We start from the raw sequence: 20,626 nt of genomic DNA on the forward strand, positions 1-20,626 counted from the left end.
ATCCATAATGCCGTTCACAATCCAGATTGTCTCAGCTATTCAATTACCAAAAACAAAGTACTCCACTCAATATAAAAAATAAACCTCTTAATTTTCTTTCATATTTCATGATCTTAGATTACTATCTATAAAGTACTTTATAACCGGACTGCGAATTGTGCTCAAATCCATCAAACTTGTCTAGCCTTATGCTCGAATCCTTGACTTTGTTAAGGGTGCTTTGCGAGGGCTCGTTAAGGGTTCGTTTCTCAATGAGCAGTAAATTAAATTTAAATATAAATCACAAATAAATATATTACTTGATTTCCTTTATGAATTTTTTATGAAATTAAGCCAAACCAAAAGAAAAATCTGATAACAAATTCTAATAAATCGAATCGACCTAATCAAATCTCTGGCTTGAGCTCTATGAAGCATTTTGCAAGGGTATATGGTATGTTTACATACTTATTAATACAATATATACATCCGTATGTCTGTCTATAGACTCTGCCTGATGTGCTATGAACTTGTTTGTCTACTCAAAATTTGCATTTCCATAAGCTGTGGCGCGGTTGCCTTGGCATCAATTTGGCATCGCTTACACTTGGCAAACATCAACAGCAGCAGCAGCAGCAGTCGCTCTTTGGCATCATTACACACAGAGACCGAGAGGGGGAGAGGCAGAGGGCGAGAGCGAGAGCGAGAGCGACCTCTGCTCCCATTAAAGGCTCAGCACCCTGCAATTTCAGCCCCTGCGGCTGCATTTTTTGATTCGCGGCGCATAAAAGTGTGCTACGGCATTGTAAGAGGCCTCGAGAAGAGCGACGCAACACAATGAAAAAAAAAAAAAAAGAAATACAGAAAAAAAAAAAATGGAAAATACAGACAGAACTTCAAAAGACCGCCCACGGCAATTTTCAATTAAAAACGCCTACGCGAATGCTACAGAAATTTCAGTTCACTTCTCTTTGGCAGCGAGATGCGTGGCAGCATGCGGGCTGCTCTCACTGCCGGCTCCTGCCAGGCTAGCCTGCGCCCTCGAGCTCTTTTAAAGTTGTGCCCCAAAAATTTGCTTGATGGCCTGACATGAGATTGCACTCAAGATTTGACAGCATGCGTGTGTGTGTGAGTGTGTGAGAGTGTGTGTGTTTATGTCTGTCTATCTATCTGTGCCTCTTTACAAGATATGGCCAACAGCTATATGTCAGAGCAACGTACAGTACAACTGCGCATCTCAAGCAATGACAAAATGGGATAGAAAAAAAATATATATATATATGTATATAACAAGCGCATGTTCTGGCCATGGCTTGCGATGGCAGCCCTCTTGAGTAGCGCTCGAGAACGTGGCTAAATGCGGTCGAGCACGTTGCTGTTGCTGTTGCTGTTGCTGTTGTCTAGCCCCTTGTTAGCTCTAAGGTGAAGAACTTAAGCTAAAAACGTAGCCCAAGCTGTGGCAGTTGTATAACAGTTGCACTGCCAGCAGCAGTTCACTTCATTTCAAATTCGGAACTTTCAGAGGCAAACTACAGACTTGAATTATTTTAGGACAATTTGGTTTTGATTTAAGCTATAGTCACCTTTAAGTTGCGACTTTTATAGTTCTAGTGTCTGTATAACAGTTAAAAACGAAAGCAGACTGAGGCTGTTAAGTGTTTCTCAGCTCTACATAATATTTACAGCTTGAATTGGATTTGTAGTAGACTTTGCAGCTTTACTTACAATCGAAGATCTCCTAAGGAATATTAAATCCTTTTTTATAGCTAAAACATTATAGCATTTACTTCTGCTTTAATCTTACTGCTGTCGTATTCTTGTATTACAAATATGGGGGTATGTGTTATGCAGATATATAATGCTGTTTTTCACTTATTCCATATCATATAAACCAGTTTTATTATCATTATTAACCAGTTTATTATCATGTTGTACAAAAGTAGTTTTAAATGTTTTGTATAACAGTATGATGGTATGTTATGTACCTAATATATATAATATTAAATATGGGAAATATCATATCAATTTATTCCTGAAACTTGCGCTCATTCATGTTATGCAAAAATTTTGTATAACAGTTATGACTGTGATATGACCAAAACTATTTTCCTGCCATTTTGAATTATTAATGTCATCAGCGACGAAATATATCTAGATGAGCGTATGAAAGTGGACTGTAAAAAGCTGACTAAAGTATTTCTTATAAAGCTTATTTTTGTTACATTTGTATAACAGTTACTAATACGAATTCCATTTCCGAGACTTGTAAGTTTCGTGATTATCTGAAGATGTCTTGGACTTACACTTACACTTTAACGCTAAGCAAAAGTCTGTTATATCTCATATATTGTGCTACAGTATAACATGAGTGAAGTCTAAGTTATGCCAGTTTTTGCGCTAGTCAAACAATACACTTTACAATTAATATATAATACTAATTTTAGTTGTAGCTGTGCTTTGTATAACACATTATAACAGTTACTAATTGAATGCTTTCCCATCTTCCCATTGCAGTCACGCACATCTCTCGTCTCTAGCTCGGAGGGCGGCATTCTGGCCGAGGGCGAGACATCCAGCGAGGAGAGCTCTCGCGATTCCAGCAACGATTCGCCGCCCTGCGATTTGGGCCTGATGGAGCGATTGCTTCTAACGCATCCCATGTGGTTTCTGCCCGGCATTCAGCGCTCCGGTGCCGTGCACCTGCTCCAGGGCAAAGAGGAGGGGGTGAGTGTTGATAATTATGAATATATTGATAGCGCTTAATGAGGCAATTGCGAGCGTATGCAAAAATTATGCATTGCCATCAAAACCGGAGCACACAGCCAGCTGACCACAAAATTTGCACACAATTTGCCCAGGCCGAGCGCATATGAAATGCGAAACAAAAAACCGACCAAAAGAAAAAAAAGAAATGAAAATCCCAATGGATGCAAACAGGCGCATTTACATAAACAAATTGCAATCAATTAACGTGAATGTGAAAGGGACAGCAGGGGCGGGGCAGGGATAGGGGTTTTGGTAGCGATCGGGATTTGTGGTGCGTGTCCTGGACAAATACACAGACAGTGAAGCACACAGATTCATTAATATTACGACAGCGACAACAATGCGAAGCCCTTTTAATTGTAAATGTATAAAGATAAACAAAGAAATGTTGCCAGGCATGCAGCAGCAGGAGAAGTAGTACGTGTAGCAGTACACGGTGGAGGCAGAGGCGTTGTCCAGGACTCGCGCTGCTGCGCTTGCAAATACATTGAAATTTATCTGGCTGCCAGCAAAAGGCAGACGACGCTGCGGCACATGACAAAGGCGACGAGAGACAATAGCCAGCCAATGGCTATGGGATTTGTACACACAAAACCCGTCTAGATGGGGCTGGCCAGCAAGTAGCAGGAGCAGGAGTCGGGGCATGGGACCGACTGCTGCTGGTCATTTGGCGATTCAAGTCGCTTTGCATAGACAATTGAAATTACAACGAGGCGAACAGGAGAAACGCCCAACAAATTGTACAGATTCAATAAGTTGCCAGGCCGGTCGGACTGCCGGCAGGACAATGCCAAGTCGCAGTGTCCTTCGCAGCAATTATCACGTGTACGCCAGACAGCCCGGCTGAATGGCTGCCTGGCTGGCAGGATAAGAGGCAAATGGATTCAGTGAATGCTTCATCGAATCGCCTGAATGCCAACTAAATTGCTAACCATTTGTTAGCCCAAGGCGACCCTGCCCACTACACTCAAGTGGGGGCGTGGCAAATGCATCACAAATTGTAAATTATATGCCAGCATTTGTATAAGTGAGTCCACAGAGACAGCGACTGCGACTTGGCCATAGAAAGTTGGCAACTTAATTGAAAATAACTCGACAAAAAATGGGAAAATTTATTGCACTTACATCAAAATATATATCAATATATAATGTACATATAATATAAAATAATAAATGCATTTATAACTGGTAATTGAAAAACATACATATATCCAGCTGCCTTTATTTTATACTTTATAAAAAAAAAAAGAAAAAAAAGCAAAGTACTGTAAAATGTTCGCACATCAAAAGCAGATTTTTATGTTAAATGCAATTTCGCATTGTTTGTCAATGCTGGACTAAGGAATACCGCGCAATCAGCTGCTGTTCGACAGCTCAGCTGTCCAAAGTCTCACTTCACTCACTTCACTTTAAATATATTAATCGATTGATGAATCTCAGAGTTGAACTGTTATACTACAATAATTTTTATAATATTATATATTTAAAAAATTAAATTACATTCCAAACTCAACATCAAATAAATAATAGAAAAAACAATTTCCATTATATAAATGAAATAAAATAAAATAAAAAATTAAATAAACTAAATAAATAAAATAAAATAAATAAATAAAATAAAAATCAAATAAAATAAATAAATAAAATAAAAAATAAAATGAAATAAAAATAAATAATAATAAATAATAAAAAAATAATGAAATAAAAATAAATAATAATAAATAAAATAAAAATAAAAATAAATATTAAAAATTTAAAAAATAATAATAATAATTGATAAAAAATAAATAATAAATAAATAAAATATTAATTATAAATAATAAATAAAAAATAATAAATAAATACTAAATAATATTAAATAATTAAATAATAAAAAATAAATAAAATAAAAAAAATTAAATAATTAAATAATAAAAAATAAATAAAATTAAAAAAAAATTAAATAAATAGTTATTATATAATTTGTTTTAAAAGTAAATTTTAAAGGAATGCTAAAATATATTGCTTTTATTCACACAAAATCCAAAAAGCCATACACCCCATTTGAGCATTTTCATGCAGGGTATTTAAACGTATGTAAATGCCATTTTTTATATATATTTGCAATATCATCTTTATACAATATATATTTATATGCATACATGCATAAAATATATCGCTTTTAATTAAAACTCGGCTTTTCTCAATTGCAAATATTTGAATCGGCGAAATGTTTTGCTATTGAAATATTGCTTTGATTAAGTTTTAATTGAAATCAAATACTCGTTCCTTAATGCGAAATCAAATGAAACGTAGCGCAAAACTTTTCACATATACAAAAGTGATTTGACAGCGCGCAGAGCAGTTTAACTACAGCTGTGCGGCTTGACTTGAACTCCACACTGTGGCTGCAGCTGGTTTTGGGGCTGCTTTGGGTCTGCTCCATGTGCCGCTGAGTCGCCTAAAAGCAGGCAATGGAAATTTCAATTACGAACTTTGAATATCGAACGGTGGCACGCGACGGCCAGCGACGAGGCAAGAAAGCAAAAAAGTGAAAAGCGTTTTTCAACTTGCCAATTTACAATTGTCGAACGCGTCGCAACAATGGCGCATTGATTGCAGCATGCGAAGCGGCAGGCGAGAGGGGGGCCGCAGTTGGGGGAACAACTTTTCACTTTTTGCCAACTGCTGCACCTTCAGCTGCACAGCTGCCCCTCCCTCGACTCCACATGCTCTTTGGGGCTCTTTCTTGCATTTTCTATTCGCCCATTGAAACGCTAATTGCATGCGTCGGCGTCGCAGTCAACGTCGCCGTCGGCAATTACACGCCCCGTCACTCCAGTGGCCAAGCAGCGCAGCAGCCATTGGGCGACCCATTGGCGGAGCAGTTGTTGCTACGCATTTGTTTATGCGTTTAATAAAAAAGTATTTGCATAATTGAAATTGAAATTGAAGCAGCCGCTTCAAGTGGCCGTGCACCACACCGAAACACCACTCCAACCACAATGCCCGCATCGAGCTGGGTGACCCTCTGTGTAAACTGCATTGGTAAATGTTTGTAATTAAAAATCAATCAATATGTTTGAGCTACGAATGCGGCAATGGCGATGGCCACGGCTGGGGCTACGGCTGGGGCTATGGCAATGGCTATGTCTATGGCTGGCCATTTGTGGCAACAGATGTGGCTGCAACAACAGTAGCCTTGCTTTTGGTCCATTTGCCTGCCTGGTATTTTAATTACTTGTTTTGCCTGCTGTCGGTTTCTATTTTTTTTCCTCTTCCACTCTCCCCCACTCCCCCACTCTCTCTCTCTGTTCTTCCCACTCTCTGCTTTGTTCTTGTATTTCAACTCCATCAATCATAAACAGTTTCGAAGCTGCAACCGGAGAAGCTGTCCATGCGAAAGCTTGGTCACATGTGCGTATAGGATTCTTGCTGTAATTTCAGGCTTTCGTCTACCCTGTCAAATGGGCTGGCATAGGGTATGCTTGCATTTGCATCAATTTCAATATATATTGAGCTCAAGTTACTTATGCTGTTATATACAGGACTGAAACTTGACTAACTGAAACACGATTATAATAACGCTCAAGGGACCGTCGTTATAATCGGAAGATCATAGATGTCTACTCATATGAGTTTATTAAGTGTGTCTGGGGACCAGAACATATAACCGTATGCAACTGTATATGCATTCATTTGCCAAACAATCCATTAGAGGTGTATCAGACCCGCTGGAGTATATACATATATTCTTGGTAAGGATGGTGTGCTGAGTGGATCTATCCCTGCTCATCTGTCCATATGCATTAATGTCAAATAAGATCTCGGAGCGTTTTATCGTGCTTTATATCACAGATCGAATTTCTTTCAATGAATCGATAAGTGCTCTCCCTTTACGCTGGTGGATTTGGGGTTATCGAAATCGATTGGCGCTGTAGCCTTGAAATCTGGTATTCAGTTTCAGTAATCGTCAATCGATAACTACTGTAATTTTGAAATTTGGTATTCAGTTTCAGTACTCGTTAATCGATAACTACTGTAATTTTAAGAATATCGATGAGGATGCTGTTATCGAGATTTAGTTATTAAGCTACATCCATCATTATCTACATGATTGAAGCTAGAGTTATCAAATTTTACATTAATCGATAACTACTTGCTTTTTAAGGTTATCAATAAGTATTTTATGATTGAAATTTATTTATTAAATTATCAATTATAAATTATCAATGTTTTCTAGTAATGGTATCTACTGGTCGTTCAAGCACTTGCACTTGTTTTTATTTATTTTTTTTTGCTTTTGTTTTGGTCAACATTTGGCGTCAGGGATTTGGTTATGCCGGCCACAGAATGTAATTAGCAGCAAATGGCGAATGATGAAGGCTCCACGTGTGCAGTCGATGGGAAATGATGTTGTTGACTGTTTAGCAGCGCAGCAGCTGGGAGGGACATCATTAGCTAAGTCAATAGAGGTGGAGCCTTTTTAGAATATATTTGCGGAATATAGGAGCAGTGCATTTTATAGCTCTAGCAATATTTACTTCTGTATTTTTTTTTTGGGAGGATTTTCCCCTTTACGGTATTCTCTTTGAGAATGCATTTGATTTATGCGTCGCTATCGCGATTGCAATTGCAATTGCGTGGCCGCAGGCGCTGGCTAAAAATGAACTTGTTAAGCTGCAGCTGCAGTCGCCTGCACGTGTGCCACGCCCACTCAGTGCTTTGGCTGCTTAAATGGCCAATAGACAAGCGAACAAAGCAATCAAATTGAATTTTTTCGGCCATGGCTTTGGAATTTTTCGGCTTTGTCGTTTGGCATGTGTTGAGGCACTCGGCTTACATGGCAAAAAGTCAGTTTTACCCCCCAACAAAAAAGTAAAGAACAAAAAAAGTGAAAAATAAAATGAAATGAAATAAAATACAGCAGCTGAAGAGAAGGAAACAGTAGCAGAGCCACATAGGCGCAGACAGTTTTTATTTATCACCCGCAGTGCAGGGGGTAGGAGGAGAGGGGCATGGGGCTGCTGCAGATGGAGCCGGAATGGGGCATGTTCAGGAGGGGCGGAGCTGAGGGTGCATGCCATCAACAGCAGCCGCAGCAGGAGCAGCAGCAGCAGGAGCAGCAGGAGCAGGAGCAGCAGCAGCAGGAGCAGCAGCTGCCGTCGCAGCCGCAGCCACAGCTGATGAGCGATAAGGCCGCAGACAGCTGCAGTGTGAGTGCCACAAACATGCGTGTGTGTGAGTGTAAGCAGAGACATTCACACATTGGGGGTAAGTCCGAACTGACAAGCAAAGCCAAAGGGTTGCTCGCAAACACCACTGAGAGCAGTTGGCACACAGCTTTATAGCTAAGTAGGCAGATCTCAATTGAACGGCAGCAGTCACAATAGTCGCACAGAGTTAAACACGGCCATAAACACAGCTGGAGCATTGCCAATCTCGGCAAAAGACAGTCGATAGTTGCCGAAAATTGGGCAGTTGCCCATCTATGACAGACATTTGGGACTCTATTCACTTTTATGAACTGTATACTATATTAACTATATAAATATTGCGATTGAAGGCAATATATACTTTTATTAACTAATTTAGCAAAGTAATACGATATAAATTTACATTAAGCTAGCATATTATATATATGATATCGTATATCATTTGCGTCTCATATCATTAACAAAAATTCCAATTTGACTACAGTTAATTTATTTTATTTTGTATATATTAGTTAGTTACGATGATTAGGAAGGTGCTAGAAAAGCAGCCTACTCCTCAGTCCTATTTAAACTAGTTATACAACTAATGAAAACTTTTCATTTAATGAAATCAAAAAAATATTTAAGCAATTTAACCTGGATTTATGCATGATGTTCATATAGAGGGTTCTTAATTATTTAAGCTATTCTGAGCACTGATTTTTTTTTTTCATTACAGTAGAATTCTTATGATTTGAAATGGCAGGGAAATCAGTTTTGTTTCTTATTTACACAGAAATTCAAATGATCGAATATTATGGAGAGCCAACTTCTTTGAGGGGGATTAATTGTTTCGATTTATCGTGATTTTCGATTTAGTGGGGTGCAAATTATCGAGAGTGGACGTATTTATAATTAATGCAGAAATGAATCAAATTCGTATGCCATAATATTATTTTTTAAAATTGAAATGTAACATATAATAAAAAAAATGAATCTAGTCCTTAAGCCAAAATTCTTCATCATAGCTGGCTAAGTTTTTAAATTATTACGAAACTTCTTTCAAGCAAATCGGAGTTTCCGTTCAAAAGATATAAACTGTTGAAGCAAACCTATTCTGTTGAGCAGCACTGTATATTGTGTGTTCTAATGCTTTAAGAACTTGCTCACTTTGCATATAGTATGTACGCCCCAAGGCAGTTCCATTTGTGGCTGCCTATTAAAGCTCATTTGAAATGCTTCGAATGCTGCATCAGTCAATTTGAATTTTAAAGCCTGGCGGACACGTGTCGTATGCGCAACGTGCATGCAGCGCATGCAGGTGGGCAGAGTCTGCTGTCTGCATGCATTTTGGCCATGCTCGTTAGACAACAACAACAACAACAACGACAACAAACAGCAGGCGACACATTGTGCTAATGAATTATTAACAAAAATTATAATTGAAAGCCGTTTGGCAAATGAGTTTAATGCACTCGCCAGCAGCCGAAACAAAGCCAGTGTGTGTGTGTGTGTGTGTGTATGGGTGGGTGAGCCAATAATGGAAAGGCAAAATTGAAAAGCGAAGCTCTACACGGAAATCAAGGGAAATCAGCTTAAGGCAGCTCGTGCGGCAGTGTGAGGCGGGAGGCAAAGACCCTTGAGTTGTAAGGCAAAAGCCGCTTAGTGGGCAATGCAACGAGCAGGGATTGTGGATGGGTTCGTCATGGGCGAGGGGGGGGGGGGGGGGATGGGCGACAGCAGAGAGCAAATGAATTTAGTGTAGACTGGGTTTTGGTCAAGCGAAACGCATTGTTGGACTTTGGCTTCAAATTCAATTTGCTATGCAAAGAAGCCGAAACGCGCAAGTAAAACAAAAGAGCGCGCACACACACAATGAAAAGAAAAGCAAGGAAAATGAAAATGAGGAACAGCCAAATGAATGTCAATGAAATGCAAATGGTGCAGAGCAAGCGCTGTTGCCCCTTTGGCCCCCTTTGGTGGCTCAGTTGAGCTCGCCAGAGATTCCAATGGCAACAATGCTCGCATTACCAATTTGAATAAAATATGAGATTTTTATGATATGCCCCGCCGTTCGATTATGCAGGACGGGCAGCCAGATGCTCAGCATCTTCATCTTCATCTTCATCTTCATCTGCTCTTCCTTTTTGTTTTTTAATGGCTGGCCAATGGCTAGATAATAGAGGTTCCGTTATGCGGCACAGTTGGAGCCGCTGCTTGGCATAATTTCATTATTTTATGCAGTTGTTTAGCTTGCCCCGCTCACTGGCCCACCCTCCCTCTCCCTCCGCTGGCCGCTGGCCGCTGCCCGTCGCCTAACCACACAAACCGCCGACGCTCATTAGGCGGCCACGCTGGCGTCTCTCCCTTGGGCTGCGCTGTCTGGTGCTGGTGTCAAATTGCTGCTGCCCCAGCTCTCTCTCTCTCTCTCTCCCACTCTCTCTCAGCACAGTAGAGGCTGTCCGGGCTGTCCAGGGGCAGGGGACACAGTTTCAATTTCAAGTTTTGAAAGGATATGCAAATTGTGTGCTCGGCCATGAACGCAACACGTTTCGAATACTCTCAGCCACGAGGGCCCGGGCCCGCATAAGTAGGCAACACTTTTGCAAGGATTCGAATAGGCCATTAGGCAAACTAAATCTTTTGTAGATTTTCGCAGCTCAAGCGAGCTGAATTTACGGAAATTGTTTACACTCGAGCATATTTACACTTGTTTTATTTATTTATATTTATGTATTTATTATTATTTTTGTTACTTATATATCTATTTAGTTCATAATTTGTATATGCATTTTATTTTATTTATTTTTACATATTTTATTTTTATATATTTTATTTTTATACTCATTCACGAAGTGAATTAGTATATTGGTTTTGTGCAATGTCCGTCTTGCTGTCCGTCCGTCTGTCCGTCCGTCCGTCCGTCCGTCTGTCCGTCTGTCCGTCTGTCCGTCTGTCCGTCTGTCCGTATGAACGCAGTTCATTTCGCCGCTATTGAAGCTAGAGACTTGAAATTTGGAACACATACTCGTGTATAACTCCGATTTATAAAGTGTTAAAATTTTCCCGATCCGCCCACTAGGGGCGTGGCAAATCGGAAAATGCATTTTCCGATATACCAGAAATCATGTTAGTTGAAGAGCTAGAAAGTTGAAATTTGGTATGTAGATCCGCGTTGACCCCCCAAGTCCAAAAAGCTATGGTGGATATATCTACGCCCATTGGGGGCGTGGCAAATCAGATAAAACTGTATCTCCTAAAGTTCTAAAGCTAGAACGTTGAAATTTCGCACGTGAGCTAATGCTATAATTCTATAATGACTGATGAAAAAATTTTATGTCTACGCCTTTTGGGGGCGTGGCAAATCGGACCTGAAGATATAGTAATTTTTCAAATTTGGCTATATTTTAGGCACTATTGATGCTAGAGACTTGAAATTTGGTATATATACGCGAGTTGACCTCCCAAGTCCAACAAGCTATGGTGGATATATGTCCGCCCAAAGGGGGCGTGGCAAACCGCAAAACTTTATATCTCCTACAGTTTAAGAGCTAGAAGCTTCAAATTTGGATAGTTGAGTTACTGGTAACCTCCTCTATCGATGCCCCAAAAATAATTGTCACGCCTTTTTGGGGGCGTGGCATATCGAAAAATACCCTGTAATTTTCACATTTTTTGAGCGTAAGCATTCAAATTTCGCATTTACGTTACCGTTAGCTCTTTCTAAGAACTGGCCAAAAATGAGGTGTCTACGGCCACTAGGGGCGTGGCAATCGGCATTTATAGTATCAAATTGAGACATTTATATGCTTGAGCTATCTATGTATGTACATGAATATACAAATAGGCTTAATAGGCATTGATAACACGGAAGGAAACATTTTTATAAAATCTAAAAATAAAATTTAAATATTTAAAAAATATAAAAGAAGCTAAAATAACAAAATTTGCAATTTACAAAAAAAAGTTCTCCGCGGGATTTGAACTCGCACCCAAGCCATGTTTGTCAAAATAACAAAAACAAATTTAGCCGGCGCCTTTGCCGACAACGCTACCGCCTACTGTCAACACTAGTAATTAAAATGAAATCCAAAAATAAGATTCTTGTTATGAGAGTAGCGGATGGTAAATTCAAGAACAAAGCAAAAACAAATCAGTCTCATGTCAACGCTAGAGTATGCATTTATGTGTACATACATACACACATACAAATGAGCGCGTGCATAAGAAAGGCTGGAATGCTTGATGCTACATATGCGTGCAGCCTTATGTATGTACATACATATACATGCATATATGCGTACATACATATTTGAGGGCTTTTTAAGAAGAATAAAATATCTATTTTATAAAAAACGAAATATTTATGAAAAAAAAAAACTGAACCTCGATGGGGACTTGAACCTCCGCCGCTGTAACATAACTTGCGACGCCTTTAGCGCCCACGCTATCGCTTTGCTTTACAAACTGGTAGCTAAAATACAATAAGCTAATAACAGAGCGTCATCTGACAAAACTACAATAACAGCTAGAAAATCCAGAAATCAATCGCAATTCTTAGAATGCTAAAAAGCGCGCTTTTGTAATGTAAACAAACGCTAAAGAATCTGCAATAGGTGTGACCGAAAGCTATCAACGAAAATTACCATACATTTGTACTCAAAAAGTGCACGATCAATATAATAATTATCGATTACTCGATAAAAATTACCAAATGCTACAATATAATCAAAAAGCATAATTGTTTTGTACTAATTTTTTTTAAAGCCAAATTAAATTAAATTTTCAAAGGGACTGTGAATGAGTATTTCGCAGTCGGTAGCGCCCGACTGCAACGTTCTTACTTGTTATATTTATTTTAATTCATACATTTTATTTTTACTTATTTCTTTTAATGTATATCATTTTTTGTTTGTTTAGATTTATTATTATTTTTTAATTTTATATGTTGAATATATATTTTTTATTTAATTTAATTTTTTTTTTAATTTGTATATTTTATTTTCATACTCATTTTACTCCATTTATTTTTTAAATTTTTTATTTATATATTTTATTTTTGTATAGTTGTTTTGCTCTTTTTGTTTTATTTTGTATCATTTTTATATTGATTGTATTTAATTTTTGTTATTTTATTTTTATGTTAGTTTTCTTTATATTAGTTTTTTTTTTTGTAATTATATATATATATATATATATATATATTTATGTATATAGTAAATTTATTTTTTATTTTTCCCAAATTTTGATTTATTTTGTTTATTTTATTTATTTATTTATTTTTATTTTTTTTTTTTTTCATTTTATATAGTTTAAGAATTTATTTTTATCAAATTTATTGATAATTTAATTTAGTTTTACATTTAAGCGTAGCAACAATTAATTACATTTGAGGCATACAAATAATTTATATTTAATATATATATTTTATTACAATATATACCAAAATGAATCATCAAATGTAGCAAGAATCTTATAAAGAGATTCATTGGAGGGAAAATTTGAGACTGCTGTTGCGTTGCTTGGCTTAACAGTTAGACGTTTGGCTATTGCAGTCGAGTGACCCTAAAGGCCCTGTAAATATATACATAATGAAGTCTTTTACCCAAAATTTTACGGCTCGAATGATTTGCTAACTGGCAACAGTTAGTCCCAATCTAAATGCTAAGATGGCAAGAGATATTAGAGTGGAAGAGGGGGATAGGGAGAGGGAGAGTGCGCAGTGCAGCTGTTTGTGGCATGTTGCAACTGAAATGTGAAATGTGCATGCCACACACGTAACTGAGCGACTGCCCAGCCCTGTCCATTGGCCACTTCTAACTGTATTTTGGTACTCTTGCCCGCGTCACATGGCAGGCGGAAGCCATTAAGTTGTCAAGATTTGATGTCAAGCATTTGATGTGAGACCTGATTGAAAAGACAGACAAATTGAGAGAGACAAAGTGAAAAAGAGATAGAGAGTGAGAGAGATAGTGAGGAGGGGAGCAGAGAGTGCATGCCTGTATATAAAATAGAAGTTGAAGCATGATTTGATGATTATAGACTAGACTTGGCGCTCGAGCGAGCGCAACGAGTCTATTTGCGGCCCGAAACTTGATTACAACATCCCAATAGTAGCTGCCCCCGGGTAGATGGGCAAAGATGCCTCTGCACTTGCGATTCGTGGCCAGGAACCGCAAAGCGACCAGACCGACAGCCGGGCCAGCAGCAGCAGCAGCTGCGTCACTGCCAAAAGGGGAAGGAGCCGCATAGTGTGAAGAGGCACAGTCGAGGCACAGTCGAGGACCGGCGGCCTTTGGGTACAAAATAAAAAGGGGTTGTCGCGCTGCGGACATTTTCAGCGAATACGGCCCAAAGGCAAACGCGTCAAATAGTCGAGAAATGGAAACCGGAAATGTTGTTAGCCCCAACCCGTGTGGCCCAACTGCAGTTGGCTCACAAGCTGTGCCGGAAATGGGCGCAAATGCGACAACGACAACGACAAGGCTATTCCCTCAACAGAGGGCGAGCTGACATATGAATATATGTATGTGTGTGTGTGTGTGTTGAGTGCCATGTGATTTGTGCGCTATGCAATAATTTACATGCAATTAAATGCCCAACCAGATGCAATAGAACAAGCCGCAAACAGAGCCAAAACACTTTCGCCTAGCTTTCGCTATTGACTATATATATATATATATATATAGTAGCTATTGCTTTTGGTAACAGCATAGGTTTTTTTGTTTGGAATCTTCTTTGGCACTTGCAGCTGCTTCTGTCGGCTTCTGTCTCGCTGTCACCGGCACAGCATGTAAATTTATGATACATGGCCACGCCCACTGGACAACGCGAGCAATAAACGCCCCCTTTTGTCTGTCTGTGTGTCGTTTTTGGTTAGGGTGCCAAAGTGCAAGTGAAATTATTATTGCTGTTGATGAGTGCTGACCGCAGCTGGGCAGGACTGTAGGTGCAATGGAGTAAAAGGTAAACAGGAAATGGGAGTGGGAGTGGGAGTGGGAGTGGGAGTGGGATTGGGATTGGGATTGGAACTGCGACAGATGACAGACGACAAACGACAGACGACAGTCAACGAACTGTTAAGTGAAAATGCATTTGGAATTGCAATGGAAGTGAAATGCATTTCTAGGATTTCCTCTTTCGTGTCTGAGCGCTTAAAAGCTGCCAATGCACTGTGAGCTACCTGTATAGGCATGTGTCTGTGTGTGTGAATGCAAAGCATGGCAATGCAATGAGCTGGGCGTGGCCAAACGCCCACAGGGCAATTGATTGCAACTATTGTTTGAGCTGCAAACAAAGTCAACCAAGATATACGTATATATTTATATGGGAACATTTACATATATACACAAGTATGTGCATGCATGTATATATGTATATACATGTGTGTGTTTGTATATTGATGTATCGAAATGCGTCTGCTGGCTTTTAAATGCCGTTACGCCTTTTTATTGTTAGCCACATGCCCTTAAATTTGTCAAGGCGTCTATAAAATGCAGACATTTCGCTCTCTCTCTCTCTCTCTCTCTCTCTCTCTCTCTCTCTCTCTCTCTCTCTCTCTGTCCATCTCACTCTCCCCCCCTCTGTGTCTGCCTTGTGCATGATCCCTGCCCTGTCGCTTGTTAAGATACATTTTTACGCTCGTTTTTGTCCTTAGCAAATTGCATTTCCGTGACGGGTCAACAAATCCCACTCTCTTTCTCTTTCTCTCTCTGCCTCTGCCTCTCTTCACGGTGCACTCTCTTGACCACATTATTGAATCAGTATATAATGCTCTTTCGCAGCATGCCAACAGTCGCATACGCCCGTTCCGCCCCTAGCGCAGTCTATCGTCTGCGTCTAATAAAATCAACAGCCGAAAAGTATGCTTTAAAAAGCGTTGCAATGCAGCCAAATCAAATAAGCGAAGTCTGGACTGAGCAGCATAGGGCGCTGTCTCTCTCTCTCTCTCTGTTCACTTCACTCATCATATCAAGCAGCACTTGCTTTTTCTTCTTCTTCTATGTGTTTTTTTCCTATTGCTATCTCCTTGATGGCTCTGCTTTTCGCTTTCAGCTGCTTATTGAAAACTCGCACAGAAATCATAAACAACGCTGCGGGGCGTCCATATTCGTTTGTAAATACCCAACCAAAGATGTGGGGGACTTCTCTCATTTTATTTTATTTTTTTTTATTATGATTTTTTTTTTTTTTAGCAGCCCCCGCTACACTTGGCATTTATTGAAATCTGAAAAAATATAATTGCATGCTTTTAGGGTTGCTGAGCAAAATTGAATGCCACACACACATACATACAAGTGAATTGCTTAGCTAAACAGAATACACACACACGCACACAATGGAAGCACAAAAAAAAAAACAAGTTCCCGTTTCTTACAGCTCATTCTCTAGCAATTGAAGCTCTTAAAATTCAGAAAAAAAGTACAATTACGTATAACGGAAGAATTCTTCTCTGTATTAATTTGGATTTTATATGGAAGTCTTGCTATTAAGCACAAATCGGGCTCGAAGCAACTCTCTGATTTCTGAGACTTAGTATACCGTTAAAATATGTGAGAAATATGTTAGGAATTTTTAATTTTTGTATTATTATATTGAAGTATAGAGTCAAGTTTTTACTTATACAGTCGAGTCACGATAATTCGAAATGCCAATGGTATCAGTTATTCTTCGATTTACACAGAAATGAAAATTATCGAGAATTATCTAGAACAATTCTTTTACAAGAATTTTGTTTCCATTTATCGCGATTTTTTATTTATAAGTGTACATACATTCATTTTTTAATTTGAAAAATCTTTATTAATAAATGAAAGCCAAAAGTTTTTAGCTAGAGAGGATTCTGGAGCGGTTTCGTCATATAGGGTATATTATTATATTATTATTATATTTATATATTATATTAAAGAATAATTCCTTTTGGAGGTTCCCGAACTCGAACCTTGTTTAAATAAAATAAAATTTATTTATATTAAAAATGAATCTCAGGAGCATAATTTCAATGAGGCTTTAGAGTAGACTTATATATACAAGTAGTGCAAGTAGTATGTTCCTTTGCTCAATTACAAACGATCTGGGTCTTGTGGACATTTTCGTGAGTTGAAACTATCCAGCTTAATCTGCATATATTTACAATGGGGTTATTAGAGTACCTCATATGGCTTTAATAAAGTTTGATTTTATACAAAAGTCTACTTAACACTTGGAGTTGTCTTAGCTCAGCTACTTATAAACGCCCTCTACGCACTCTCAATTCGACTTTATGCATTGACGCATAGATTTAGCTGGAACTGAGTTTGAAATTGAAATAATTTCTGTGGCGGTTGCGTGACTTTAAGTGAAACGCTCATTATAAAAAGTTTTTACAGACGATTAACGGAAAACGGCAAGGTTCTGCTTCTGCTTCTGCTTCTGGTTCTGGGGCTGCAGCTGCTGCGCCTCAGCTCGTGGACCACTTGACCAGGTCCGGGAGTCTGTGTGGGTCTGCATTTTGCGCTGCTTTGTCGCAGCGTCTGCAAAGTTTTCTTTGCCCGCCAGGACAAAAGGACGCACCGACTTGCTCAAGCAGTCGGCTAAGGAGAGGGAGACGCAGGGGTTGGCGGAGTAAGGCGTTGCATACTTGGAGGCGCCGCGGCGTATGCAATACCAATTTATCATTTATCATTGTTTTTGGAAGGGAAAAAGGGAAGCTGGGAAGCTGGAAAACTGAGAAATGGGAAATTTATGTGCGCGCATTTTTAACGCAACATTTAACGCGAAAAGCGGACGGGGCCAAGTCGGAAGTCGATGTGAAAGGAATCAAGCGCTGATTTACGTGGCGGAATTATGACAACAGCTCACTTAACTCCCCCCACTCCCCCACTGGCACTCCCTCACACAGCTGTTTACTCACTCCATCTCCTTTTTCTCTTCTTCTTGCCATTGCAGACGTTCATTGTGCGTGGCTCCAGCCAGCCAAACACGATGGCCGTGTCGGTGCGCCTGCCCCAGGACACGGGCCCCTACATCGAACACTATCTCATTCAGTCGCAGGACAACATACTCAGCCTGGAGAGCTCACGCTTCAAGTTTGGCTCCATCCCAGCGCTGATCGCGCACTACGCCCAGTGCTGCGACGAGCTGCCCGTGCAGCTGATGCTGCCCCGGGTGCTGCGCGAGGCGAACAACCGCAAGAAGCTCTCATCGCTGGCGCTGCTCGGCCAGGAGTTCTGGAGCTATGCCAGCAGTCCGGCCGTGCTGGGTCCGCCCGTTGCGGCCAAGACAAATCTCACGGCCATCGAGCAGCAGCAGCAGCAGCAGCAGCAACAACAACAACAACAACTGCAGCAGCAGCAGCAACAGTTGCTGGACGCCAAGTCACCGCTGTCGCTCACAGAGACAAGCGGCCTGGGCACGGCCACGTTCTTCAGCGATGCATTGGTGGCCAAGCCGCCGGCCGTGGCCCCGCCCCAGACCCTGTTCAGTCCCACGGGCAGCAGCCAGCTGCTGGGCTTCTTCAGCCAGGCGGGCACGCCGTCGGACACCAACTCGAGCATGAGCTCGTTCACGACCAGCGGCGGCCAGCACATGCAGCTGCTGAGTCCCAATTCCGTGGACTCGGTCATACTGACCATGTCGCCGGTGGATGCGCAGGGCTATCTGCCGGGCGGAGGCGGAGTCGGAGGCGGCGGTGGTGGCTTGGAGCAGCCACTGCAGCCGCATGGCAGCAACAATCTGAGCACCTTCAAGACGACATCGGCGGCTGTGGCGAGCATTACGGAACTGGAGCAGGTGCGTCCGCAGCGACCGAAGCCGCCGAACACATTGAATCTCAAGCCGCCGGCGCCGCCAATGCGCTGGTCCAAGCCCCACTCGCCGGATCAGCTGGGCAACAACTTTACGGTGACCACCACGGTTACCTTTTCCATGGAGAACAACAACAACAACAACAGCAATGGCAACAACATTGCCAGCAATGGCATCAACAGTGCAGCCATGGCCAAGCCGAATCCCGCACAGTTTGTGGAGGTAACAACGCCAGCCGCGAGCAATCCGTTCAACGCGCTGCTCAACTCACAGGCCAGCACCAGCACGTTCCAGACCTTTGCCAAGCGCCTGTCGCCCGAGGGCGAGTGCAAGGATACGCTCTCCTCGCAGGGCTCCTCCTCGAACGACAGTCGCTGGCAATCGCAGTCGCAGTCGCAGTCGCAATCGCACTCGCAGTCGAGTCGCGACTCCAGCCACAGCCAGCGTAAGATACTGTCCCCAATGACGCCCAGTGGCGCTGGCCACCTCCTGCCCGGCGTCGGCAGCGCCAGCAGCAGCAGCAGCAAGTCACGCAAATCGCGTATACGGAAGGAGTCCAAGCACTACCAGGAGTCCGACATACTGGAGAGCCCGCCGGCGCAGTACTGTGCCAGCGCCCTGAGCGACAAGATCAGCGACTACGAGGACGTCTGGACGCACGATCCCAGCGATCGGGCTAGTCTCCTAACCAGCTTCAAGCCCGGACTGGACAATGGCGGCGTCTTGAATCGACGACCCGACCTGCTGGCCGAGACACGTAAGTTGAGATCCCAGCAGCTACCATCTAGACTCCATTCAAGATCTAATCCATTATTCCTCTCTCCCTCTCTCTCTCTCTGTCAAGCAGCTAGCACACCCACGCAGCAGCAGCTGCTGTCACCCTGCGAAGAGACCAGCGCTAGCCAGGATAGCAGCCAGCAGCTGATGCAGTTCTCGGGCGATGCACCGGCTCGCTCGCGTGCCGGCCTCCTCCTGCCGAATCTGGGCAATGCCGCGCCAGCCATGAGCCAGTCGCTGACGGAGCCGAGCGCCGTCGATGATGGCGGAGACACGACGCCCACGGCGGCACAGACACCGGGCGCACGCAGCAAGCAGGGCAGCCCCACCTATGCGGAGCCAGCGGATGCACTGCGTCAGGCGGGTCTGACCAATGCCGCGGCGGCGATTCTGCGCCGGCAACAGCGCAGCCAGCTTCTGCCCGCCAATCAGCGGCACTCGGAGCCGCTCAAGGGCGGCCATGCAACGGCCGCTGTGCCGCTGCTGCTGCCCGCCGACCTGGAGAAGTTGGCCGGCAGCCTGGATGAGCTGAAGCAGAAGCCAAAGCCGATGGCTCAGCAGGCGGCGAAGCGTGGACGCACTCGCATCGATCACTGGCAGCTGGACAGCAGCTGGGAGTTCATGGCCAAGCAGGAGACGAACGGAGGAGGCGGCGGCGGCGGCAGCGGCGTCATAGTCGCCGCTGTCGACTGGCAGGAGAAGGAGAACTCGCTGGGACGCGACAAGGATGGCTCCAAGAAGCGCCCGCTAACCGTGCACCAGATCATTGCCAAGCGTCTGCCCGATCTTAATCTGCCGGAGCTCGTGCGCTGCTCGACTCCGCTCCAGATGCCGGCAGCAGCAACAGCAACAGCAACGGCGACGACGACGACGACGGCGATAACGACGAGCGCAGCCCCGCAGCCCCTGCAGGAGAAGTCGAACGCCGATGGCAGCCAAAAGTCATTCCAGAGCCAGAACGGCTGTCGACTGTCCTCGTACGACAACGTGGAGCGCAACTGTGCCGCATTCTGCCAGACCTACTACGGCGGCATCGACTCGGCGCAGTCAGATGACGGCACTGTCTTCTCCGAGCCCTGGGACTCCTCCCAGTGGGACTCGCTCATGCCAATGCAGGATGGTAAACATAGCCAACACCCTCCTTA

General features: G+C 42.3%; 1 protein-coding gene across 6 annotated transcripts in view; it reads left to right on the top strand.

Annotated features, from left to right (window-relative positions):
• Window positions 1–20,626, top strand: part of spri (Src homology 2 domain-containing protein sprint) — a 141,716-nt gene that overhangs the window by 114,138 nt on the left and 6,952 nt on the right. For 5 of the 6 annotated variants that reach the window (XM_089263395.1, XM_089263398.1, XM_089263396.1 and 2 more), the window contains 3 exons: window positions 2,494–2,703; window positions 17,847–19,461; window positions 19,549–20,601. In XM_089263395.1, coding sequence (XP_089119521.1) covers window positions 2,494–2,703; window positions 17,847–19,461; window positions 19,549–20,601 — 2,878 coding nt within the window. The remainder of the gene's footprint in view (window positions 1–2,493; window positions 2,704–17,846; window positions 19,462–19,548; window positions 20,602–20,626) is intronic. The other variant, XM_089263397.1, reaches the window with a different exon arrangement.

The sequence above is a fragment of the Drosophila navojoa genome, chromosome X (assembly GCF_054131105.1).
Source record: "Drosophila navojoa isolate 15081-1374.11 chromosome X, UAZ_NAV_1.0, whole genome shotgun sequence".
NCBI classification, from domain to species: domain Eukaryota; kingdom Metazoa; phylum Arthropoda; class Insecta; order Diptera; family Drosophilidae; genus Drosophila; species Drosophila navojoa.